At 43.1% G+C, this 27,101-nt stretch overlaps 1 protein-coding gene across 1 annotated transcript in view; it reads right to left on the bottom strand.

Moving 5' to 3' along the window:
* Positions 1–8,342: 8,342 nt before the first annotated feature.
* HS6ST3 (heparan sulfate 6-O-sulfotransferase 3) overlaps positions 8,343–27,101 on the bottom strand; it is a 329,969-nt gene continuing 311,210 nt past the window's right edge. The window contains exon 2 of the mRNA XM_086482032.1: positions 8,343–9,048. Within this exon, the coding sequence (XP_086338158.1) occupies positions 8,343–9,048 (706 nt within the window). The remainder of the gene's footprint in view (positions 9,049–27,101) is intronic.

Raw genomic sequence — 27,101 nt, 5'->3', positions numbered from 1 at the left:
CTTCTTTGATAGCTGACATCTGAGGAGGACTCCATCCTTCTTCAGTCTTCAACCCCGATCTGTGCATTCCTGAATCCAGTGCCTGAATCCAGCTCCTGCATTCAGTTCCTGTCTGTTGCTGAGTCCAGCCTGGGATTTCCCCAGTGCAAGCACTCCAGTGGTGATGTGTCTTCATCAGGGTGGGGGGAGTTGGGCTCGGTATTGGTTTTGATTTGGTTTTGTATATACTTGTATATACTTCATTATTATTTTTATTATTATCTTTTCTTTGACTCTTACTGTCTCATTAAAGCTGTTTTAGTTTTCTTGTCCAAACCTTAGGTCTCTCCCCCTTGTTATCTCTCCCTTCCCCTTCTGGGATGGGAGAGGGGTTAATAGAGAGCATGTGTCATTTGTTGGTGGTCAGTCCACACTCAATCCTTGACAGACCCCTAAGATTATCGAGTCCAGCCGTAAACCTAACACTGCCACATCCACCATTAAACCATGTCCCAAAGTGCCACATCTACCTATCTTTTAAATACCTCCAGGGATAGGGACACAACCTGTCGAATCTAAACCTTCCCTGGCGCAACTTGAGGCCATTTCCTATTATCCTATCACTTGTTACTTGGGAGAAGAGACTGACACCTACTTCTCTACAACTGCCTTTCAGGTAGTTGTAGACAGTAATAAGGTCTCCCCTCAGCTTCCTCTTCTCCAGGTTAAATAACCCCAGTTCCCTCAGACGTTCCTCACAAGACCTGTTCTCCAGGCCCTTCACCAGCTTCGTTGCCCTTCTCTGGATACACTCCAGCACCTCAATGTCCTTCTTGTAGTGAGGGGCCCAAAACTGCACACAGGATTCGAGGTGCGGCCTCACCAGTGCCGAGTACAGGGGCACGATCACTTTCCTACTCCTGCTGGCCACACTATTTCTGATACAGGCCAGGATGCTGTTGGCCTTCTTGGCCACCTGGGCACACTGCTGGCTCATGTTCAGCCGGCTTTCGACCAACATCCCCAGCTCCTTTTCTGCTGGGCAACTTTCCCCGAGCCTGTAGCTTTGCATGGGGTTGTTGTGACCAAAGTGCAGGACCCAGCACTTGGCCTTGTTGAACCTCACACAATTGGCTTCAGCTCATCAATCCAGCCTGTCCAGATCCCTCTGCAGAGCCTTCCTACCCTCGAGCAGATCAACACTCCCACCCAATTTAGTGTCATCTGCAAACCTACTGTGGGTGCACTTGATCCCCTTGTCCAGATCGTTGCTAAAGATATTAAACAGAATATATATACCAATACTGAGCCCTGGGGAACACCACTCATGATGGGCCGTCAACTGAATTTAAATCCATTCACCACAACTCCTTGGGCCTGTTTTTCTACCCTGAGTCCCAGCCAAAGCTCTCTGCTCAGCCAGGCCAGTCTTCTTCCCCGCTCGCTCATCTTTCAGCACATGGGGACGGCCCGCTCCTGTGCCACTAAGATTAAGATTTCCTTATGAAGAATGTCCCAGACCCCTTTGCTCTTCAGGACTGCCTCCCAAGAGACTCTCTCAACCAGGCTCTAAACGGGCCAAAGTCTGCCCTCTGGAAGTCCAAGGTGGCAGTTCTGCTGACCCCCCTCCTTACTTCTCCATGAATCGAAATCTCCATCATTTCATAGACAGCCTCCTACCATCACATCACCCACAAGTCCTTGTCTGTTCACAACAAACAACAGGTCCAGTGAGGCACCTTCCCTAGTTAGCTCTCTCACCATCTGCGTCAGGGTCATCTCCCACACAATCTCCTAGATGGTTTCCTCTCCGCTGTATTGCACTTCCAGCAGACATCTGATAAGTTGAAGTCCCACACAAGAACAAGGGCTAGCTATTGTGAGACTTCCAGCTGCTTATAGAGTATTTCATCTGCCTCTTCATCCTGGCTGGGTGGTCTGTAACAGACTCCCACCATGATATCTGCCTTGTTGGCCTTTCCCCTGATTCTTACGCATAAATACTTCACCCTTTCATCATCATTGTCAAGCTCTAGACAATCAAAACACTTCCTAACAGACAGAGCTACCCACATTCTTCATATATAAAGACCCCAAGAGCAAACCGGCAGTACAGATTAATTCAGTGTTGAAGTGAATGGAGCTAGAGAAATAAAAAAATTGAAGACTGATATGAAAATAAATTCTAGAGAGGTACTGATTACCATAGGCTCAAACAGTCGCTGCTTACAATGGTGCTTTTTAAACAGCAGCTGTTTGAGTCTAAGGTGCTGTGAAGAACAATTAAGAAAACAAAACTAACTAGAACCTTTGAGAGCTTCCTTTCTTTTGCTACCCTCATCAAATGCTGCCTTTGTTGTGTCCCACGAGTAATTTCTCATGCAGACTATACTTTTTTTTTTTTTTTTTTTACCATTAATATAACTTTCCACAGCACTTAGCAGAAGTCATTCCACTTTGATCAAAAAGAGGTTGGTCATGGTCATTACATCCTAATTTTCTACAGTATGGCCTTCTCTTTTAACCAGACTCACCTCCAGGGATGTGGCATGTCTGCAAGGCTCCTTCTTGGGAAAATGCAGAAATGTGGAAAAGTTTTGGTCTCATAAAATAGTCACGGAACAGGGGCCTGGACTACTCTTGGAAGGAGCAGACCTAACAGAGTGACTCAGTTACTCTGTAAAAGAGAGGTCAGCATTTCCTCCTTACTCAAGTCTGTCCATGCTCCTCCATGCTCCCATCCCTGTCCTAGTTCACTGTATTCATGCACTTACATGAAACAGTATGGCTGAATAAGCAATCAGCTCCTCCCAAGGCCCCTCGGAAGATATAAGGACACATGTACGAGGCTGACAGTGCAGCAACAGACTGCAACTTCTCATCCTTCCCCACAGCAGCTCATGAGAATATCCTGACAGTTTGGACTGGTCCTCAGTGCCACTGGAGTAGAAATAAAGTCCAATGAATTCACTACCACTATTTGCATACTTAAGTCTTAATTCAATCCAAGTATGGAAATTCTGACACTGAGGTCACTTGAATTAGTGCTGGTGACTATTCAAGTCTTGACTCTCCTGTCTTAATACAATCTGAGATAAAGCCCACCAAAGCCAATTGGAATCAAAAGATTTGGTACTGAGGCCCCAACATAATTAAATAGTAAATTATATCAAGATGCTTTTCCTCCATGTACATTTTGTTAAAAACACGTAATTGTGATCATGGTGAATCTTTAATAATACTTGCAACTGGCCCAACAGAGGCATTTTTAGTCATTTTTATGGCTATGTAGGTAAGATGGAACCTTTAGTGTTTCAAAAATGCAAACAATGTTTATTTGTTGCTCATAAGTAATTCATGGACCCAACAATATTCAACAAAACTTCTTCATTTTTAACAGATCTCTTAATGAGCATCATCTTACAGAAAACCACCAACAAATAAATATATGAAAACAATTGCTTTTGACATCACAATGGTTAAACACATTAAATAATTCATTAAATTGTGCTTTACATCAATGAAAATCCCTAGGTCTACAAACTATCTTGTAAATAGGAATAAAAGTAGATATGGTTACTCACAATACAATCTCTTAGTAGCAGAGTTCACACACATTATTGCACATAAACAGAAGGAAAATTCCTAAAGAATTAAGTAATTTACAGCCTATTAATTTACCTTTTCATCTTAAATATGGCAACTGATGGGAACTCTTGATTTTTTTTTTTTTTTCACTTCCAACATTTATTTGAAATCACAGAGCTAGTGATAGGGCCAAGAAGAAAGCCAAGGACATTGTAGGCTATGGAACCCATTTCCCTCCACAAACTATCAACAAAGGAAGTATTATAAGAACCAAACTGAAAGAAGTGTTTCAGTGCAAACTGGGTACCTTTTCCGAGTATGCTTTTGCCAGATGTAGGAAGGATACAGCAATCTGCTCCAGCAGAATGATTTTGTGGTGATTGTTCATCTTGTACAGAGTAGTCTCCACCAGCCTGAAAACACAATATTCCTTATCCCAGACAAAAAAAAAAAAAGTAATTCCACATATATCAGGGGAACAGCAATGGAGGGAAAAAAAAAAGTGTCAGTGAGATAAGTTTTGTAACACCAGCGCTCAGAACAGATACAAGAACTGCAGGTGGGAAACAAGAACCCACTAGTGCAGAAAGAAGCATATGTTAATGAGAAGACCAACTTGAGAAACCTCCCAGTTTAGCAGTGGACATCAAATCTGACACACCTCCAGATGCAAAGGTGATGTGACCTGCCATTTGGTTTGGTTGAATGGATATGCTGTAGTTAGGAAGTTTGGCTCTGGATCTGACTTCCATCACTTTTTTTTTGTTCTGTACTTCTGTTTTTAGTGAACTGCAAATAACTACTGCATATTGAGTAGAACCCCTAACAAGGCTATCACAGCCTCACAATTGCACTGAAGAATACCCAACATCAGAAACGGTGTTTCTCCCAGGATGAAAAAGCTTTTTATTGTTAGCACTGATAAGTGGTGAAGAGAGGACAAATTTTCATTCCTTAATAAAGTATGGCCCATAGGCAATAGGCTGAGTTCTTGGACTAGACATGGCATTACCAGGAATAAGTTTTAATGACACAGCATGTTCCTCTGTCTGCTTCAAGCCTACAGTGAATTATAACTGTAAAAGGCATCCAGTGCTGAGGATGTGATGGCAGAGATTAGCAAGTACATCTCCATTACAAAAGAATGAGATTTGTTTCAGCACCACAGAAGCAGAAGCCAAATTGCCTTGTTTAAGCAACAAAATAATGCCAGGAAGATGGACAGAAATCCTATAGCGTTGTTGCTCATGAAGGTTTTGAAAGAAATACACTGCACTCCAATCTTTTATGAGTCAGTGTAATTACAGTGAAGTCCATGCTGTCAGAGCAACAAAACCCTGCAGTAACAGAGATATGAACCAAGGCCTTTATTTTGCTTTTGCATTACACTATTTTGGTCTCAGGGCCCAAGAGGAAAAAAGCTGCAGGCCTGTGTCTTAGAAATCAGCCTGAAAGTATTTCCAAACTGCTTTATTTGTCATGTGCTAGGAAATTCTGCTAAGAAAAACGGTATTATTGGCGCAGTGAGTTTGCTGGATCTACTGCTGGGGAAGGAGGTGCTGGGTCCTTCAGTCCCAGGGGCTCTGGGCACGATCTCAGCCGCTGGCTGCCCCCACTTCAACTACTCCTGCACAACCAAGGCTATCAGCTACACAGGCTCCAGGGGGGAAAAAAAACAACAAACCAACTTCAATTTTAACTAAATCCTAAGTGTTAAGGCAAATCCCGTTAACATAGATGCTACAGCACATTAACAGCTCTTCAGGACCCTAATCTTGTCTCCAGGGAAATGACTGAGAAAAAGGTTAGGCATTACATTAAGGTATTGCCAAACTATTAAAGCTAATGTAAACTGCCCAGACTGCTTTGATTTTCCTCATTAGGCTTTGCTTTGTGTCAGGCAGAAGGAATAGTCTGGAGAACGGTTAGACAGCTGAAACTGATACTTACAGTCACTGGTGAGGCTCCAGGGAACCATTTCTGAGCTCTGTCTCCTCTCTCCTGAAAAGATAACACTGCATTTTCTAAATGAAAAACGAGGTTCCCATTGCTGTGAGTGGTGCAGAGAGGCAGCTCGCTGGGGAGAGAGGCAGGGATGCGAGGAAGGGGACCCTTTTTCGTGCTTAGGAGGAAAAAGAAGGGATACTTTAGAACAAAAGATGGGCTGGGACTGATTCTATTTCCTTGCTTATCTTCCTCCTTAATGTGAATTTGGCCTTGCATCTCTCCTCCCATGGGGCTGGCTTCTCCCCTGCGCAGCCCCACCTCCTCCCAAGTCCCACAGCCTGCCTGCCCACCTTGCCTCTGCCTCTGCTGGGTGGCCCTTTGGGGTCCCCCCAGAACCTCTAGCCCCCTGTGCTCATGGAAACAAGTAGCGCAACTGCAAATCCTGGATATAGAGTATCAGGTGCCAAAGGCATCCTTCCACTCTCTTCCTGTGCAGTTTGCAGCAAGATGCAGCAATGGGACTGGGAATGGGGAGATGCAACAGCTCCCCATCATCCCTGTATCACCAGCCAGAAAGCTTCTTCCCTCTGCAGGGCCAGGGCCAGCCCAGACTGAAGCCCTGGTGCCAGCGGGTGAGATGTCAGATCACTGCGAATTACTTGCACTGCACCAAAGGTGCAATAGCACCGTTCAGGCTTAGCTCTTCATGGCCTTGCCATCCTGCAGCCAGGACACCCAGAGTGAGCCTCAGTCCCAGACTGTAAATATTTCAACTTAAATCACTGAAGGCAGGTGTCCATACATGAGTGAGGTGTCTGAGCACCTCTTCCAGGCGATGGGGACCCAAGCAGTACTGTCTGGGGAGTCTAGAGAGCTCTTCACTCTTCTCTAAGGCAGATATCCCATGCTCAGGCAGGAGAATAACAATCTACAGTCCCGTATTTTCCCTTCTGAATGTGGAGATGGGAGGAGATATACGTGATCCACCAGTGGAACAGGTATTAGGGACCAAACCCCATCGCTACTCACTCCAGAAGTAGCGCATTGACAATCAGGTGTGAGCAGCATATTGCTAATAAGCTACATTGATAATGAGGCATCATCCTGGTAGCCCTCTTCACTTCTTAATAGCCATAATGATGTTCCATGCTTAGTGTATTATTGTACACATTAACTCTCAACAGGATCACTAGATCATATTTTTGATATTGTGCATAGATAAGTAGCAACAGCATTGTTGGAAAAAAAGAAGATACAGCATGCACTAAAAAAATCACTTGGAAATGAAAAGACAAATTTTCAAATTCAGCCTCTTTTTTTCTGTAACATTATTTTTTTAACTGACTGGATAAAAACCTTGGATTTTGAAAATAAATGAGAAATGTGCATCCACATCAGGTACTCCAGTACTTCTAATTAGCAAATCTGTAAGGTAAAAGCCATTCATGCATGCAATAATATACTTTCAGCATCTCGATTTAGCAGCCACATTGAGGCACTTAGAGAAATTTCCTCCTAATGCTTTACATTTATGCTAGAAGAAGAAGGAAAAAAACTCTCTCAAAAGAGCTATGGTGCACAGGGCCCTCTTTTTAAAATTTCACTACTACAAATGGAACAACATAAAATCTTGGAATAAGTAGATGCAGTTTAGCCACAAGAATGTAACACGTGGAGGAAGAACCCACTGAACCTTTTTTCTAGACAAGGAAGAAAACCAGATACAGATCTCTTATCATGAAAACAATAAATTTACAAAGAATCTTCATACAGAGTAATAAATATCAAGACTTTGCACATATCCATTACATATCCTACAAAAATGAAAGCTGATTTTTTTTTCTAGCCACTACTGTAGTTAGAGAGAAAACCAATTTAAATTGTATTCACTTGGCATCATTGTATTTTAACAGACAATATCATAAACCTGCCTACCTTTACAGACAATATATCTCCAGGCTTTTACAGCAAATCTGGAAAATGTCACACTAATATTTAAGCTTTTCCTGCTCTCTTGTTCCTCTTCCCTGTAGTTTGCTTGGCCCCTCTTCACCTTTTGTGAATGTGAAGGCTGATTTCATTCCTTCCAGCCAGATAATCTCCATGACGTGTGCCCAGCTGCCATGCGGACCTCATTTCTCAAGGCTTGCACTTTGCCACACGCACTCAGAAAGATGGCTGCTACCTGGCTGGGTTCGGTACTCTGAACATCTGCAGAGAAATGAGCTAACCACTCCATCACTTCACTTACAAATCATCTCTGATTGCTGGCTAACAGAACAAAACAAGCAATGCCCCCATCACACATTTCCTAGGTCTTTTTGAATCACCTCAGCAAATTCTTCCCTTAATCAAACCACAGCATGTGGAAGCTTGAAGGGCAATGCGCTTTCCTCCATTCCGTTCACTAGAAAGCTACACACTACAGTTGCGAAGGACAGTATGAAATAAAACAGCTCTCATGTCACAAAGGAACCAAACCAGGTATATTTTTCCCAATTTTTCATTCATGTATGCACAAGTTCTGGTACCTCGGATTGTATAGAGTACACCTGTTAACGTAAAGGACATAGCTCTCTCTTCAACTCATCCTCATAGCTTAGGGCTTTGAAGGAAGTCTTTTTGGACAGGAATCTATTCTACTGCCATTTAATAACACTAATCAATACCTATTGAGAAAAAAATACATTCTCCTCACTGGCAGAAAACTGAGTCAAGGAGGGGTAGTTGCAGATGTGGTCTCATTTACCAAAGTGGTAGGCTAATTCCCAGGTAGCCAAGTTGCACAAACTCTGATCCTCTCATTGGTTAGTCAAGATGGAGAAGCATCACCACCTTGCAACCTGACTATTATAATCTTCAGTAACAGCTACTTCTGCTGCCTCTTCCCTCGGCCACTGGTGAGCTCTCTGCTCCCGCAGCAGCCGGCGCTCCTCTCGCCTCTTTAGCCGGTTCTTCTGATGCTCCTCTTGCTTGGAGTACTGGAAGCGCTGCAGAAACAGGTCCTTCGCATATTCATACAGCTGCATGTCCAAGAAATTCAGTTCCTCTATCCGCTGCCGCACATCCTCACCAATGTCCACGTTGGAGGCTCGCGTAACATTGAACTGGGTGAATGGGGAAATGAATTTCAGGTTGAATGTCCTCTCAAAGAGATACTGCGTTTTCCTCTGAAATTCTGTGAGCCCAAAGAAGGCCATATTTTTCAGATTGTTCTTGGCGCTTTGGAGAAGAATCATATTTCTTTCACTCTCATTCATAAAAGTCAAGTTGTAGCATCCCACCAGGCTGAGGTCTGCCAGCATGCGCACCTGGCGGTTGTTGGCCAAGTTGTAGCTACAATCCATGAATTCCTGTAAACCGACTCCAGACCAGTCGTCTCCTTCGTAACAGGTAGGCAGCTCGTCTGGTGTTGGGCTTCTTCCATCGCACATATGAAGGGAAGTTTTCCATGTCGCACCCCTCTGGACATGCTTCCATTCACTCAAGTACCGTGACACTGGATCCCTCAGCATGGTGATGTAATAGAAGTTCCTGAAACACATCATTAAAACCAGTTTTAAGATTCAGTGGATTTCACTTTTTTGTTCTCCAATAAAACAATTACCAGCCACAGCCACCACCCCCTTCACTTTTTCTGGTGTAATGCAGGCACTTCAAGGGACTACTTCTGAAATAGTAAAAAGCTTAAAGCTTCATAAATACTGGGAATAAAAGACAAGGTATATTGGGAGAAAGAGAGAGATATGAAAGAAATAAGCTGTTATCAGAGAAACAGAATTACTTTGACCTATCAACTGTTCAGCGGTAGATACTCTATGTAGAACCCAATTAACTGGAGTATACTCCCCTCTACTTTGAAATGCTAACCTTCAGTAATATCAGAAACAGTGAGAAAAGAGATTTATATAATCTTGCCACTTCTTTTCTGGACTGAGATATGCATGTCTCACAAGATGCACAAGACGATAATCCATACAGTGCTTGGTCAGAATATGAGAAGCATGAGCAATTTCATGTGGATGCTGCAAGTGCTAAAAATAACACCATGTGGAAGACTGGCATGAGCCACCTACTTAAGAAGAACTCTGTCATTAAGTGGGTTGGAGTGAAGATAATGACAGACCCAAAATCCATTCATATGACTTAATTTTAGACAAGTTCTTGATTGAAATTAGTTATAATTGTATAGTACAAAAGCATTTGTTTATATAAAGATTACCATTATTCAGCCTCACCTATCAAGAACACAAAAGAGACACCAAGAAATATTGATTTGAAATGGAGCAAATAACTGCAGAACTCACATTGTCAGTTCATCTTTTAGCTATTGAATTCAGTTTGTACTTCTATTCATGGCAATCTGAAATGGACTGCAATTGAGTAGGCTTCAAGCTGGCTCTCACAAATTGAGGGTTATTTACTGAGAAATGTTTTATTCAATAACAACTCACCTGAATTACAGGATGATATCATAAAGGCGAAGCAAAACCAAAATACTTATGATTTCTGTCAGCTAGAATAACCAGCAGAAGATTCATGACTAAAATTAACACACAGCCTGGTACAGAAATAGGCTCGTGAGTTTGCATAACTCATCTGACTGCAAACAATACATTAATAAATCATGAGTCCTAAGATTTCTTAAGAAAGTCTGATCTCAGTACTCTTTCCTGATCCTACAGAAGGATGAAGCAAGTAAGCAGGAGGCAAGCTTCCTGAAGACAAGTTACCCTGTAAACAAACCAACACTTTCTGAGGGCCATCTCATACAAAAGCTAACTCCAAGTAAATGAAAAATCTCCAGATCGGTAACAATCTCCAAGGCAATTGCCTTTCTTTTTCAGATATCACTCATTTTCTGCCGCTAAAGATTCCCTGTAACTTCTCCATAAACCTCAGCTTCATCATAAAAATAGATATTTCCTCACATATTTCTAAAAATGCAGATATATTCCCCAGTGCAGACAAAGCAAAAAGAAACATGGCTGAACCCCTTGTCCTTATACATTCATAGTTTTCCACCTACAGAATCTATAATGTATTTCCTGGAATAAGGTTATGAGGCCAAACTACGGACTATGTTCTGCTGCAGGATCATTTCTTACTACTATCTAACAGAAACATAGGTTTCAATAATTATTTCACATCAGAAGGGTTACAGGTGGAAGGATATAAACTAGGGAGTGTCATGGATGTATTTTCATTATCACTTGCGTTGGAAGCCATGATTTGCCGTAGCATCAGATGATACTCCGAAGGACGGTATTTCCAAAATCATTTGGAGCTTGGGTTTTCTGGCTGCTGCTCACACATGATCAAACTACACTTCAGCTGTTTTGATCCATTTCAGTAACTTACACAGCCCACATCAAGAGTGAACCCAAGGATCATGCAAACATCCATAAGCAGATATTTCTAAAATCCCTCTTCACTACTCCTGCAGAGTAGGAAGGACCAGAAATCCTCCTGTGTGCTCTGCAGTATAGCTCCACTGTGAAAAGCACTGTCTTTAAGCACTTCAAGCACAGCTTTCCCAACTCAAACTGGATGCTCATCTCATCTTGGCTCTACCTTGCATGTATGAGAGGACATTAAGAACTGCTTTCCAACTAACAGGCCAAAAACTGGACATATTTCACTAGTGTGCAGATAAAGAAGCCCAACTCTCAAACACCCACCAGCTCTGAGCGTAAGACATCATTGTTGCAACATCCAGCAGGTACCCATAGGGCTGTGACAGAAAATGATTGAAGCTCCAAGGGAGCAGAAATGAAAAAAAAAATGGACAAAGATTCAGAGGCAGTTGCCCACATATATAGCGAATGAGACATGGCATTGGCCATGTATTGCTGCCCCTCCCCTCTTCAGATAATTTTGGATGCTGATATGTGGTAACAGATGGATTTAAAACTTGCTCTTGACAATCATATAGACCTCTAATAATAGTTCTGTCTTTCCTCACCCATCTCCAGCAGTCCCAGTCAGTCATGAACTCAGGGCAACAACAATTAACAACAATACCTGCTTTGCATCAATCATTTCCATTTCATCCCTGGATATGTAAATGTGTTTAATGTGCAATAAACAGGAGTACAAAGCAAATGCAGGGAAATGAGAACAGCATGTCTTTGTATAACATCCGCAGCTTCCTTTATTCAGACTGGGTGAGAAACTTTCGCCAGTCTGTTACTGCTTCTCCTTGTGACTACCTGACTTCCGCATCTGTTTTCACTATCCTGGTTAATTTGCTTCTGGTTTGTGCATTTTTCAGGGTGTTGCCTTCTTGCTTTGTCAACTGAATGGCCTCTTCATCTGTCAGGCAACCTCTAATAGCAGCCTGATACACATTCAGTTCCCGAGGCACTGTTAACACAGTGCAACCATCCCTGCTGCATTCACAGTTTACAGCCTTCTGTTTAACCTTCTGTTCGTGACTCCCTGTCACCCTTTTAACCAATCTGAGGTTGGAACACCTTAAGATTTTTTCCACCCGACCATGGGCACTGTCCAGATGACACTGTTACAATGCTACACAGAGGACTGGGGGATGCTGCCCAGCAGTCGTGGCACAAATTTTTCTTTCAGGGAAAAGGATGTAATGTCTCTAGAACAATGGCAGAAGTCAAAACCCATTGGTCATGCACATTTGTTGCAATTGGAAAATTAGAAAAATTATCTTAGGAAATTTTTTTCAAGTTTTGACATTTATGGATTAAATATAGCAGCATTTCAGATCTCTCAGCGCCTAATAAACAGCGTTCAATCACAGCAGGAATGGCTGAGGAGTCAGCTCATAATAAAGACAAGAAGCAGTTCATTAAAATATGAAACTGGGGATGGCCTTCAGTCTCTCATTTCTTCACTGTTCAGTAAAAGAGCATCAAGTCAGCTATATACTGAACATGCCTGAGCCACTCTGAATACAGACGTGGACTTGTTCTCGCAGGTGTAAATGATCCCTTTGGTTGCCCATGCTTGTATTTATGCAGCTATGTTAAACTCTACAGCTGCCCACTGTGGGAAATGCTCAGCAAAGAATTAAGTAATAACTTCTGTTATCCTGTTTGACAAAGCAAACTCATCACAGACTTATTGGCTTCGTTTCAACAGACTCCCATCATCGATTACTCAAACTGCTGTCACAGACAGCCTCAGTGCTTAAAGGGTAGCCAAGCAGAATACTCTGTCATGTCAGTGATATTTTACACAAAACACTAAAAATTAATTAAAAGCCATACAAATGATATCTATATCAGCATGTGCATGTATGTGTGTGCATAAAAGTCTACACTGGAATCTGGCTATAAGCTGCAGTTGTTAGTGAAATAAAAATCACAGTAAATGCATAGTGTACATTTGCCAATGTATCTTGTGACTGTCTATATAAACATGTAGACGTGTACGAACAGTTTAGACTGCATTTCAAACACCACCAGCCCACTAGTCACAATGTCAGTTTGTCCTGAAAGGAAACTTCATACAACTTCCCCAGATGAAACAATCTCATTTTAAGCATAATATTCTGAAATTAATGGGTTATTGAAGTTGTCACTATGGGACTGCTGATTTTTTGGCAGATGCTACGCACTGTGATGGTCAGGGCAAGGGCCAAACAAGCACCGGTGTGAAGCTTGGGCTGCACACTACTGTTTACACTAGAATTAAAAAACATTTGGGAATTCAGAAGGCTCTAGTCCCACTTGCATGAAATCCAGTCTCTTCGTTAGCATTAGGCAAAGAGAACCTTTAATTAATAGAACAGCTAAAACAAGCTTCTAGTCATAACCTAAGAACATGTATTTCTTTCACATTATAAGGCATTTTAATATAAATACTTTAATCTTACATTAATCCTTCAATAGTATTGCTCTGGTTTAGAAATTAATTTCAGAGGAGCAGACTCTGCTATTAGTAGAGGTGATCCCAAACCAGGGCATTTTGCTGCTTCTATCGCCATGGAACAGATGTCCCAGCTGAGGGAGATTTACTAAATACGTGAAGAATCACCACACATCGAGAACAAAAACATCCTGTAGGGCCTCCTGGGGAAGAAGGATGAAAGGCAACTTTTCTGTCACTCCTGCTCTTGTGTGGAGCAGCCGGCACAAGGAGAGCTCATGCAGCACTCTTGGAGGCTTAGGGAGGAGAAAAAACAAGCTATTCCCTCTTCTTTTGAAGCATGAGGCAGGACCTTACGTGCAGAGTGATGAGCTTCATAAAAGAACACTGCACTCACAGCAGCTGATGTAGAGATGGAGGAATATTTGAGGTGGAGAAAAAGAGTCACTGGAGAATATTTTGGAAGACACAGACAGAAGAAAGAAAAAACAAAATGACTGAAAAAGCCAGGTGCATCATAAAACCATCCACATTCTGGTTCTTCCTGATATCAGGGAAAATAAAATCCCTGGTCAACTTTATTACCCAAGTCGAGCCAAGAAGTTAGCAGCTTTAATCCTGGAAGTGACTATGCTCTCAAGGAAAGGTCTGAAATACCCAGTAAAAGCCAGCCTGGAAGCATGCTTCTGCTACTGACAGAGGTTGTGGCAAGACGAAGGCTTAAGAAGCATCTGCATTATGTGAACAAAAGCCTAATGCTTCCCAGTTTTATCCCGAAGCCCAAGTTCTCAGAGGCAGGAACAGAGTGCAGACTGTCACTGCATCTATGCTGTGCTTAATTTACAGATAACCTGCCCAACGTAACAAGAACGGACTGTGTAATTCTTAATCAGAACAACAGTACTGCAATGAAAAAGCTATGAAGCGCTGCACACACTGTAAGCGTGTCCATCTGGCTGGAGGGAGCATCGTACAGCTTATCCACCAAGCCAGACAGATAAACTCTAGCTAGGCCACAAACTTTTGCAAAGGCTGATGTAGCAACAGCACACAGGCTGTTGCTACATCGTCTTAAGCTTAGCATTTGTCACAGGATGCTAGACCACTGTCATAGGGATGGTTTCCTAAGACATCCTTTACAAAATTTGTGACCTTAATACTATTAGCTGTCCTCTCAGGTTTTCATGGGTTTCTTTAGAAGTCTTTTACTGAAAGAACAGTAGTCACCATTAAGAAGTCAACGTTTATCCACTCTTACCACATACATCACCCATTCAGCATGTAGGAAAAAGACTTAATGACTCTTTTCTCAGAGGATCTGAGCACCCATCACTTCTGCTGTTTTTAACTGGGATGATGAGCACTGTGCTTACTTAAAACCATGGCTGTAATGTCCTTACACGGAAAACTTGTCATAGACTTCAGCCGAATTAAATAACAAAATGAAACCAAAACAAAGAAAAAATTTGCATTTTGAGGTACAAAATTGTAAAATTTTAAATATGTCTCACTATTCTGCTGAGATTTTGTCCCATGGCTCTGAATCCAACCGTAAAAAACCTGGCCACTGTTTCCTGTTTCCAATCTGGCCATAAGCTTCTGTTGGTTAACTACCCTTTTCATTATCCCAGTGACATACAGCGCAGCTAAATCTGTAGGACCTGCCTCCTCAGAGAAGGGACTGGATATTACTTCCACAGTAAGACATCTAAATGCAGCGGTCATCTATGTATGACCTACACATCTAAGTAACCTCTGAAGCCAGCAGGGAGCTGCTCAGCACAGGCAGTGGTGTGCATTCAGAGAATGATGCAGCTGGCCAAGGGTAGGTGCCAGCTCTGGCATGAGCTGTCACTTTAGAGGCTCCATATGCATTACACTGTGTACCTTGCCACAATGGGAGCTTACATACAAGCTAATCTGGAGATGTTTACATTGTAGGCACCCACATACAGGTGTCTCTATGTGTAAGGTGAACCGAATGCCCAGAGTCAAAGACTCCCTGCCTGAACAGACGTATTCACAGAGTGCAAACTTCAGGCCAACCTCAAAAACTAACCAGTTACACAACATTTTGTAATGAGTGACAAGTAACTACAGAGAACCTCCATTTCATGACTTTTTGTACCTATGATATATTCACCAGTCATGTTAGGATATCTCTTCCTAAATACACTTTTAGAGCTGAGGCATTCCCAAAGTAAACAGAACTTTTAAGTAAGTTTTGTATTATTTCACACAAATCTCCAAATCAGCATTTAGAATCATAGAATCATAGAATCATTAGGCTGGAATAGACCTCTAAGATCATCAAGTCCAACTGTTGACCTAATACCACCATGATGCCCACTACACCATGTCTACAAGTGCCACACCAACACATTTTTTTAACACCTCCAGGATGGTGACTCCACTACTTCCCTGGGCAGCCTGTTCCAATGCTTGACCACTCTTTCACTAAAGAAATTTTTCCTAACGTCCAATCTAAAACTCCCCTGGCGCAACTTGAGGCCATTTCCTCTCGTCCTATCACTTATTACTTGGGAGAAGAGGTCGACCCCCACCTCACTACAACCTCCTTTCAGGTAGTTGTAGAGAGCAATAAGGTCTCCTCTCAGACTCCTTTTCTTCAGACTAAACAACCTCAGTTCCCTCAGCTGCTCCTCATAAGATCTGTTCTCCAGGCCCTTCACCAGCTTCATTGACCTTCTCTGGACACGCTCCAGCACCTCAATGTCCTTCTTGTAGTGAAGGGCCCAAAACTGCACACAGGATTCGAGGTGCGGCCCCACCAGTGCCGAGTACAGGGGCACAATCACTTCCCTACTCCTGCTGGTCACATGATTTCTGATACAGGCCAGGATGCTGTTGGCCTTCTTGGCCACCTGAGCACACTGCTGGCTCATGTTCAGCTGGCTGTCGACCAGCACCCCCAGGGCCTTTTCCACCAAGCAGCTTTCCAGCCACTCATCCCCAAGCCTGTAGCGCTGCATGGGGTTGTTGTGACCCAAGTGCAGGACCCAGCACTTGGCCTTGTTAAACCTCAAGATGAACCGCTCCATAACCTTCACTGGCACCAAGGTCAGGCTGACAGGCCTGTAGTTCCCCGGATCCTTCCTCTGGCCCTTCTTGTAGATGGGGGTCACATTGGCAAGCCTCCAGTTGTCTGGGACCTCCCCTGTTGACCAGCACTTCTGATAAATGATGGAGAGTGGTTTGGCCAGCTTCTCCGCCAGCTCCCTCAGTACTCTCAGGTGGATCCCATCTGGCCCCATAGACTTGTCCAATGTCCAGGTGGCAAAGCAGATCATTACCTGCTTCCTCCTGAATTATGGGGGGGTTTATTCTGCTTTCCATCCCCAGCTTCCAGCTCAGGGGGCTGATTTACTTGAGGATAGCTTGTCTGACTATTAAAGACTGAGGCAAAGAAGGCATTAAGTACCTCAGCCTTTTCCTCATCCTTGGTGACAATGTTCCCCCTCGCATCCAATGCAGGATGGAGATCCTCTTCACCTCTCTTTTTGTTGTTAATGTATTTGTAGAAACATTTTTTGTTGTCTCTCATGACAGTGGCCAGCTTGAGTTCAAGTTGGGCTTTTGCCTCTCTAATTTTCCCTCTGCATGACCTAACAAGATCCCTATACTTTCCTTGAGTTACCTGCCCCATCTTCCAAGAGTGGCAAACCCTGCTTTTTTTCCCTGATACCCAGCAAAAGCTCCCCGTTCAGCCAGGACAATCATCTTCCCTGCCAGTTCATCTTCCAGCACACAGGGACAGCCTGCTTCTGCGCCTCTAAGACTTCCTCCTTGAAGAATGTCCAGTCTTCCTGGACCTCCTTGCCCTTCAGGACTGTCTCCCAAGGAACTTCCTCGACCAGTATCCTGAACAGCCCAAAGTCAGCCCTTTGCAAGTCCATGGTTGCGGTTTGGCTGACTCTTCTCCTAACTTGACCAAGAATAGAGAACTGTATCATTTCATGGTTGCTAAGCCCAAGACATCCTCCAACCACCACATGTCCCATCAGTCCTTCTCTGTTTGTAAACAGTAGGATCAAGCAAGGCACCTCCCCTGGTAGGCTCCCTTACCAGCCGTGTCAGGAAGTTCTCTTCCACACACTTCAGGAACCTCCTGGACTGCTTCCTCTCTGCTGTGTCGTGTTTCCAGCAGACATCTGGTAAAGTGAAGTCCCCCACAAGGACAAGGGCTAACGATTGTGAGACTAGAAAAACAGTCTCTGTTTAGAAAAACAGTCTACCATAATTTTGTTGTCCTTGCCAATATATCAGTACATCAGTGAGACAGGGGGAGGCCCTGAAGTCAGACAGCTGGGCTTATATTTCTGGTTCTGGAAAGCAAAGGTGGTTGCTCAGGAAGTTACTTGTGATGACACAGCATGTTCCAACCAAGAGAAACGTGGTGTTTGGGCCCTGGGAAGCACTGAGGAAATGGGAAACCTCATATTTTGTTGCATGTTAGCAGGGATACTCCCTGTCACCAATTTCAGTTTCTTTTATATTAATTTTCAGGTTTCATTATACAAGTCCCAAATTTTCTGTTGAGAAATTGCAAGCCCTTTTTAAATTTAAATATCATCTGAAATATCAAATTAAATTCTGTATCCATGCTATCAGAAAAACCTTAGGAAAGCTTTAGAACACTATTTTATTTTTTTGCATGGCTGTTGATCAGAAGATTATTGTCCCACACCTGATTAAATAATGACAGATGAGAAAGAGTGTCTTTAGAGATCACTCACTCTCTGACATCAAACAACTTTTAACAGCAGCGATTTAGGGTAATCCAGAAGGGTAGAAGAACGTGAGTGAACCTGTGGTAACACAAGTGCAGCATGTACAACATCAGGAATTTTTCCACCTAGAGTCTAATTTTCCTTGAAGTGAAGCTAGGGCAAATTCAATCATGGTGTAGAGCTATGTGAGGATATAAGAGTGAAATACTAGGTAAGATATTTTAACATAGCACTGTTTGAGATTTATATTATAGAGAAAAAAGATGACTCTCAAAATCCAGCACTACATTTGTACCACAAACAACAGTAAAAAACACATTTGTGGAGAGTCTAATACATTTTATTTTCTTAAATACTTTAAGAATGAAGATAACTGGCCTGGGACTATGCAAATAGACAACTCTCTTTTAAAACACTGTAGGCTTTTTGAGTTAAACCTGTGATTTTGTACTTTTTTAAAAGTAATGAATAACCATTAAAATAATAATCACGTTTTCTACATACCACAGTGTCACATGCCCTTCAAATTCATCAGTGAAAACAGCTCTCAGGACCTACTGCTGCGAAAGGAAACTGGGAGGGCTGAGCCTTTTTTTCTTGGCATAGGAGAATACGAATTTGTGAGGATGCAGATTTTAATGAAGTATTTCAAACACATGTCTAAGATTTCAGGTGGGGACCAAACACCAGCTTTCCAGTACCTAAGAGGAAGTCAGTGAGAAGATGGAGCCAAGCTCTTCACTGACGTGCATGGTAGGAAAATGAGAGACAACAGTCACAAATTGAAAAAGCAAAGGATACATGGAAAATAATTTTCACTGTGAGAATAATTAAGCATTGGGAAAGCTTTGCCCAAAGAAGCTGTGCGTCCTCGATCCTTGGAGGTTTTGAAGACCCAACTGGAGAGAGCCCTGAGCAACGCAATCTACACTCACTCTTCCCATGCTACCTGTCCCTGCTACCACTGCCTGTGTATTTCCTTCTTGCCCTTTAGTTTGACCAGCAGGTCTCAACTCAGCTATGCTGGTCTCTTGCCTTGCTTTCCCCATTTCTTACACCTGGGGATCAAGAGCTCTTACACTCTATGGAGTGTCCTTAAAGATCTGCCAGCTCTGTTCTGCACCCTTGTCCCTGAGGGCAGTTTCCCAGGGGGTGCTATTGACTAGCTTCTTGAAGAGCTGGAATTTTGCTTTCCTAAAATTCAGCATCATGACTTCATTCTTTGCCTGACCCATACCCCTCAGGACTGTGAACTCCACCAGCGCATGATCACTGCAGCCCAGGCTGCCTCCAATCTCTATAAATTGGAGAGATACGGATTTGATGGATGGACTATTCAGGTTATGAGGAATTGGTTGGATGGTCGCATTCAGAAGGTAGTGGTCAACGCTTGATGTCCAGATGGAGATCAGTGACAAGTGGTGTTGTCAGGGGCCTGTTCGGGGACCAGTGCTGTTTAATATCTTCCATCAATGACATAGATGGTGGGATCAAGTGCACCCTCAGCAAATTTGCTGAGTGGTGTGGCTGACATGCCTGAGGGATGGAATGCCATCTGGAGGGACCTGGACATGCTTGAGAGGTGGGCCTGTGTGAACCTCATGAGATTCAACAAGGCCAAGTGCAAGGTCCTGCACCTGGGTCAGGGCAACCCTCAGTATCAATACAGGTCAGGGGATGAGTGGATTGACAGCAGCCCTGCTGAGAAGGACTTGGGGGTACTGGGGGACAAAAAGCTAGACATGAGCTGGTAATGTGTGCTCGCAGCCCAGGTGGCCAACTGTATCCTGGGCTGCATCAAAAGAAGTGTGGCCAGCAGGTTGAGGGAGGTGATTCTGCCCCTCTACTCTGCTCTGGTGAGATCCCATCTGGAGTATTGCATCCAGGTCTGAGGCCCCCAGCACAGAAAAGACATGGACCTGTTGGACTGAGTCCAGAGGAGGGCCACAAAAATGATCAGGGGGCTGAAGCACCTTTCCTGTGAGGACAGGCTGACAGAGTTGGGGTTGTTCAGCCTGGAGAAGAGAAGGCTCCGGGAACTCATTATAGCAGCCTTTCAGTATTTAAAGGAGGCCTGTAAGAAAGATGAGAGCAATCTTCGTAGCAGGGCCTGTTGCAATAGGACAAGGAGTAATGGTTTTAAACTAAAAGAGGGCAGGTTTAGACCGGACATAAGGAAGAAATTTTTTACAATGAGGGTGGTGAAACACTGGAACAGGCTGCCCAGAGAGGTGGTAGAAGCCCCATCCCTGGCAACATTCAAGGTCAGGTTGGACGGTGCTCTGAGCAACCTGATCTGGCTAAAGATGTCCCTGCTCACTGCAGGGGGGTTGGACTAGATGACCCTTTCAGGTCTCTTCCAACCCAAACTATTCTGTGATTCTGATTCTACCCTAGGCAGATTACAGGAAATGTGCTTGCCTTTTATGAGACTGGGTTTTTTCTGTATATGATTTTAACTACGACTATAACACTCTGAATTGGCACACCCTGAATTATTGAGCAACTTCATGAATATTTATTTCAATGATACTTTGTTCAATATAGAGTCTCTAGAAATTGGAGAGGACAGTGCAGCAACTACATGTCCCTAAAGAAATTAATTCTGTTCACAGGTATCAAGTCTGGATCCTGAATAGCTCCTAGACTAATGAAATGATGTAGCTACTCATAGTTTTAATCCCAGTATTTTAGAAAATGCACACGAATAGCATATGAATACGTGTGAGCTTTCTGAGTTAATATATGTTTTTCCAGTGTGCGGCTTTTGGATTTAGGCATAAATTTTCAAATACAGAGCATAAAGCGAGGCATCTAAATCTATATTTAAACATGTAGATAAACCCAGCCTCATTGCCAGCAAAGAAAATACACAGCAGTAGGAGCTTAGGATGTTCAGTTACCCACAAAACATGGTCTGATGATTTATTTAGCAAAAGGAGGCTCCCAGAGCCATAACAGTGCCCTTCCCTGCCAGCGCAGATAACAGCACTTTATTATCCCCTTTATAAAACATCCTAGCCCCTTTTGAAATACCCTTTTCATGCCACTGCTCCCATTGGAAAGAGCTTGTGAAGGTTGTTTCTCATGGCTAGGAACATGAGTCTTATTCCCAGAATATGGATGGTCTACTTACATCCAGCTGTGCTTGGGTTAACTCTGCAAATATATCAAGAGGATTTATAAATACAACATCAGAGAAGGAGAAACGGCATTTAAGTTGGAGACCAGAGATCACATTGGCTTTCATTCTACAAAGCTCAACTAGTTGTTATTGTCTTTTCTGATACAACAAGCCATAAATGACCACGCTGCAGTCTCCCAAAACCCTTTGGTCATGCTTAGATTGCTTCACCCAGAGATGTATCCTGGGTTTTCCAACATCCCAGCTCTCCATGGTAGCTTTTGATAGGAGGCTCACAAAAGTAAGACACGCTGGAAGCTCCTGAGATCAGTTCTGGTTTTTGACTATTCAAGCTGTCCTTCCTGGCATTTGACCTTGCATGACTTCGTATTTCACTATACATTGCTAGAATTGGGCAAATTTCACATGAGGTCTCACAGGTGCCGTGTACAATAAACACTTCCTTACTTCCACTGGCAGTGTAAGCTCTGATACATCCTCACATTGCATTCATTTTTTTATGGGGCTGCGTAACTCTGGAAAGGCATACTCACTGTGTTACTGTCTAATATATAGAGGTCTTTCTGCTGCCCCAGTTTCAGCTGATAAACACACAGTTGATAGAGGACATCTGTTCCTGCTGGCCTCAATCGCACGATCTTGCACTTTGCGCTACTAAACTTCATTCCACTCTTCTACTGAAATCCTCAAGGTCATTAAGCAAATTCCATTAACATACTTCAGCTTTTTATGCCAACATCGTTAATGAAAACATGAAATAGGATCAGTGCTAAGACCAGCCCTGAGGAAATTCATTAATAACTACGGTGGGTTGACCCTGGCTGCATACCAAAGCCACTCTATCACTCCCCTCCTCAACTGGACAGGGGAGAGAAAATACAACGAAAGGTTTGTGGGTTGAGATAAGAACAGGGAGATCACTCAGCAATTACCATCACAGGCAAAACAGACTTGATTTGGGGAAATCAGTTTAATTTATTACCAATCAAATCAGAGCAGGATAATGACAAATAAACCCAAATATTAAGAAACACCTCCCCCCCTCCCCCCCCTTCCCTTTTTCCCAGGCTTAACTTTATTCCTGACTTCCTCTACCTCCTCCCCCCCAGCAGCACAGGGGGATGGGGAATGGGGGTTGCGGTCAGTTCATCACATGTCGTTTCTGCCACTCATTTCTCCCCAGCAGTAGGACTCCTCACACTCTTCTCCTGCTCCAGTGTGGGGTCCCTCCCAAGGGAGACAGTCCTCCACAAACTTCTCCCAACACCAGTCCTTCCCACAGGCTACAGTTCTTCATGAAATGCTCCACTGTGGATCCCTTCCAAGGGATGCAAGTCCTTCAGGAACAGATTACTCCAGCATGGGTCCCCCACAGGGTCACAAGTCCTGCCAGCAAACCTGCTCCAGTGTGGGCTCCTCTGTACAAGGCCTGCCAGAAGCCTGCTCCAGTGCAGTCTTCCCACAGGGTCACAGCCTCCTTTGGGCATCCACCTGCTCTGGCACAGGGTCCTCCATAAGCTGCAGGTGGATATCTGCTCCACCGTTAACCTCCATGGGCTGGAGGGGGACAGCCTGCCTCACCATGGTCTTCACCATGGGCTGCAGAAGAATCACTGCCCCAGTACCTGGAGCGCCTAACCCCCTCCTCTTCACTGACCTTGGTGTCTGCAGACTTGTTTCACATATTCTCACTACTCTCTCTGACTGAAGTTGCTGTTGTGCAGGCTTTTTTCCCCAATCTTAAATATGTTATCACAGACGTGCTACCACCATTGCTGATGGGCTTGGCCTTGGCCAGCGGCAGGTCTGTCTTGGAGCCAGCTGGCATTGGCTGTATCGGACATGGGAGAAGCTTCTAGCAGCTTCTCACAGAAGCCACCCCTGTAGCCTCCCCGCTACTAAAAGCTTGCCACACAGACACAATACAATAACCTTCCTTTAAATCAGAAAGTTCCTCTTTCAGCACACCCCGTTTTGTTACCAGCTTCTTGTCCACCAGAAAATTCTTATGCTTAGTGCCATGTTTTCTGTCTTGTATAATAACTTTGCAGATGCCACTCTAACAAGCACTTTACTGAAGGTAAATGCCCTTCTTCTATCAGAGACAGATGCTGGGTATTTACATGTCTCAGCCCAAAGGCTGAAAATGGTGGCCCCAGCTTTGCCACGTGTGAGAACACAGAGAATGATTAAGATAGGGAAATGACAATTTATTTGAGAGTGAAGAGGTCTGGAATAGAAATGTACAGATTAGGTGATCTGATGGAAAAACAATTCTGCCACTTTCCATCAAACAACCCGGATACAAATTGTAAATAATTTCCTGATGAGACTCTAATTTAACAAAGTTCCCTCCAGAGATTTTTGTTCTTTGCCTAAATTATATCAAGCTCAGTTGTTTTAAGTGTTCTTTAAATTGCTGAAAAGAGTGAAGTAGTAAGAGCCTTGCTGAAAGAAATACAAACATAAAATGCAATAATAAATCAAATAATAAGAATTTGGTTGTTCTGTCAAGCACACACATCATAAAAACCTTGTACCTTGTAAGAAACAGTGTGTGAGCACACACAGGAGGAAATACTATTCAAAAACTAATAGATACACAATGTCTTATAAAATTCTTTAAAGATCCTCTATGCAAGACCACGCATACCTTTGTGCCAGAGAAAATAATAAATCCTTTGTGGTCAGGACTGGCAAAGAAGGAATCCATTGCCCACATAGCGCCCATTCTACCTCATCCCTGTTGTGTACAGACCAGTGCTGGGTCTCAAAAGAACCGTAAAAATCTCTGGCACATATGACACCCTTACTCAAAAATGTTGTTTCACCTACCTCTGCCTCTTCTATGCCACTGCACAGAATGGAAAATGAAATAAGGATGTATTTACACTACTTTGCTGCCTGCCTCCTCCCAGAGCTGCCTCTAGCTCCAGCTTGGGGAGGAACCTGAAACTGCCTTCCTCAGAGAGATGTCATGACTGCAGGAGAGACAAGCTAAGGAGATGACCCCCAGCATCAGGCAGCAGCAGAAAAGAAGGGCTGGCCAGAGAAAAGAAAGGTGATGACAAGCAAGGGACAAGAGAAGAGCAAACCTGGAGAGAGTGCAGCACAAAGGACCTGCAGCCCAAGCGTGTTTTGCCAACTTAGCCTCCAAAGGTTACAGAAATGAGGTTGGGAAGGGACCCTCCTGATCAAGTCTGATGCCATAATCACGGGCAACAGTTTAGCACAACAGGAACCATATAATATCTCTTACACACACAGGACAAGCCACAAAATCTTACTCACTATCAGGTCACAGTCTCTGACCAGCTGCCAGCAAGGTTAGAGCCTGGGCAACTGAGCACTCCTCCAGTTCTGATGCAAAGAGATAGGAACACAGAACTCCTGCCTATTCAGTAACTTAAACAACATAAAGCCCTTTGCAATGGCTATAAAGAAAAAAAACCCTACATACTTTCATGCAGAATTATGACAGACCTGTAATCACAAGAGTCCTGGCTGCAAGAATACACCCGATTGATTGGTAAAATTCAGTTTCAAAGAGCCCCTGAAAAAAACAAACGAAATGTAGCCACAGTCTTAAATCTTCTGATATTTATATTTCTTCAGTCAGATTTTCTTAGGTCTGAAACAGAGCAAAAATATTTATGTTAAATTCAACTACAATGCTTACTTTCATTCTCTCCCTCATATTTGAAGGAGCTATTGCTATCCCATTTTATTCTCTGGCTAGGTAAGAAAGTAGCAGAGGCATCGCCAGTGTTCCTCTATAGCTGGCTTCACTGGAAACCAGTTTGTGCCGTAAATGGCATGTGCCAAGGCTCCCTCCCTCCCTGAGCTGTCTCCAGGTTCTAACTAATAGCTCAGTTGCAGATGCTCTCTTCCAAATCTGGGATGCTCAGATGAAAGTTCTGTGGGCTTTTTCACTGCAATGCATTTTGAATCAGTACAGTAATTCTGCTCAATTAATAAAGTAATTAACAATAAAAATGCCCAGTAATTGAAATCCCTTTGAAAGTACATCAATTTATTCTCTCTAAGCTTTGCCTCAATTCTTTATTAATTCTGACATCAAGCATAATGACCATAAATTATAAATGATCATCACTACATGCTGAGCTTCTAAAACACAGGTTTGGTCATAAATTTTGAGATTTGCCTCCCATAAGGTAAACAATATGACAAGATGGATATTAAAGAATTTCAAGTGATTATACTATTAAAAGCACTGTAAGAGTACTCTTCCCTATCCATTCATTGAAACAATTCACAAAAGCTAAGGCAATTGCTCAGCTGTCAGACAAAAATGCTAACTTTGTTTCTCTTAATATTCCTCTTCCTGTGAAATAACTGTACATTTTTTCCTATAAGACATTAAGTAAGCGGATGATGGGGTATTTCAGTTGAATACTTATGACAACCGACTTCCCATTTTACACTGCACATTGAGTTTCCACTAAAATTCTTGATAGGATCTAATCAAACCCAGAAATGTTTGCAATGTGAGTAATAGAACTCGAAGCTACAAGCAAAATTGCCATCTTGCCCCTCCGCTGACCTATCAGATTTCTTTCCACGTCAGTTTAGACTATGGATGTGTGTGTATATATACATGTATATATACAGTCTCCACAAGGGGGCCCTCTTATCTTCTCCAAATCTCAGCAAAAGTTTAACTTGCTTTCCAAAAATTTATGTTACAAAGCTTTTGTCTACAGATGCTATGGTATCTTAGAAAAATGTTTTTTACCAGCCAGAATTTAGTTTATGATAGAATTTTATACAACAAAAACTGTAATTTGAAAGGGAATCAGTTTTTATGCGCAATTTCCATTATATACCTGGCATGCAGAGAATTTTGATAAAGCTTTTCCAAGTTCACTGCTTGCAATAACCAGCCAAAGTGAGACCTTTTACACACATACACATGTGCACACACACAGAGTCAGCTCACACTGCTATGGCGAGGCAGCCTCCAAGACGCAGGCTGGCTCTACGGTATACTGGAATTTGCAGGGTAAGCCCAAAGTAAGCCACCATTAGTGATTTCAGCTCTGTGTGAATGCATCCCCTAGGCACAAAAGTTAAGGAACAAATGGTATTAAAGTTATTTGCACTGTCCTCTCAACTCCCAGCAGATATGGAAAACGAATCTTGTTTGGGATACCTTGTTACTTGCTTTAATATTCTGAATGTTTTATGGAGACGGTTACATGTCCTTATCTTAACTCAACTGTAGCTCTGTGAGGTTTCTATTACTTACTGTCCCTTTGACCTTGGAACACCGGACACACTCCTTCTTCTGACCTCAAACCTTAATGAATCAAGCCTAGGTAGCATATGCCCGGCTGTGCACTGCACTGTACCACTATCGGCTGTGGATGCTATGCTCTGAGAAAGAAGATAATAAGATGAAATAAAGAAGCCTAGGCTTCTAACTCCAGCTTTTATGAGGGATTCGTTACCTTTCAGGAAAACTAGCAAATGATTATGTGAATTCAGCCTTGCTGACACATCACAGACCCACCAATCTGCTAACTCATTTGAGTAAATCTCTGCGCCTGGATCTGCAGTGCAAACTTTAAGCGAAGTTTTCATGATCGCTCAGCCATACTGCCATACGATACGGTCATGTTTAACCGATGTTGATGACAGAGTTCAGGCTGCTGCAATACTTGTGCATTCAAGTAAAATAAAATACGCAAGATGCTGATGGAACTCCATATGAATTACTGGCTGCAGCAAGTCACTGGGGATGCCTTTGGCTCTTCAACCCTCCTCCGGAATGGACAAATCCTAATCAATGAAGCACATCTGTACAGTGGAGGAAAAAGCACTTCCCA

Source organism: Leptosomus discolor, chromosome 1 (assembly GCF_034619465.1).
Source record: "Leptosomus discolor isolate bLepDis1 chromosome 1, bLepDis1.hap2, whole genome shotgun sequence".
NCBI lineage: Eukaryota > Metazoa > Chordata > Aves > Leptosomiformes > Leptosomidae > Leptosomus > Leptosomus discolor.
Note: the sequence above shows the minus strand (reverse complement) of the source record. Positions and strands in the feature narration are given on the sequence as shown.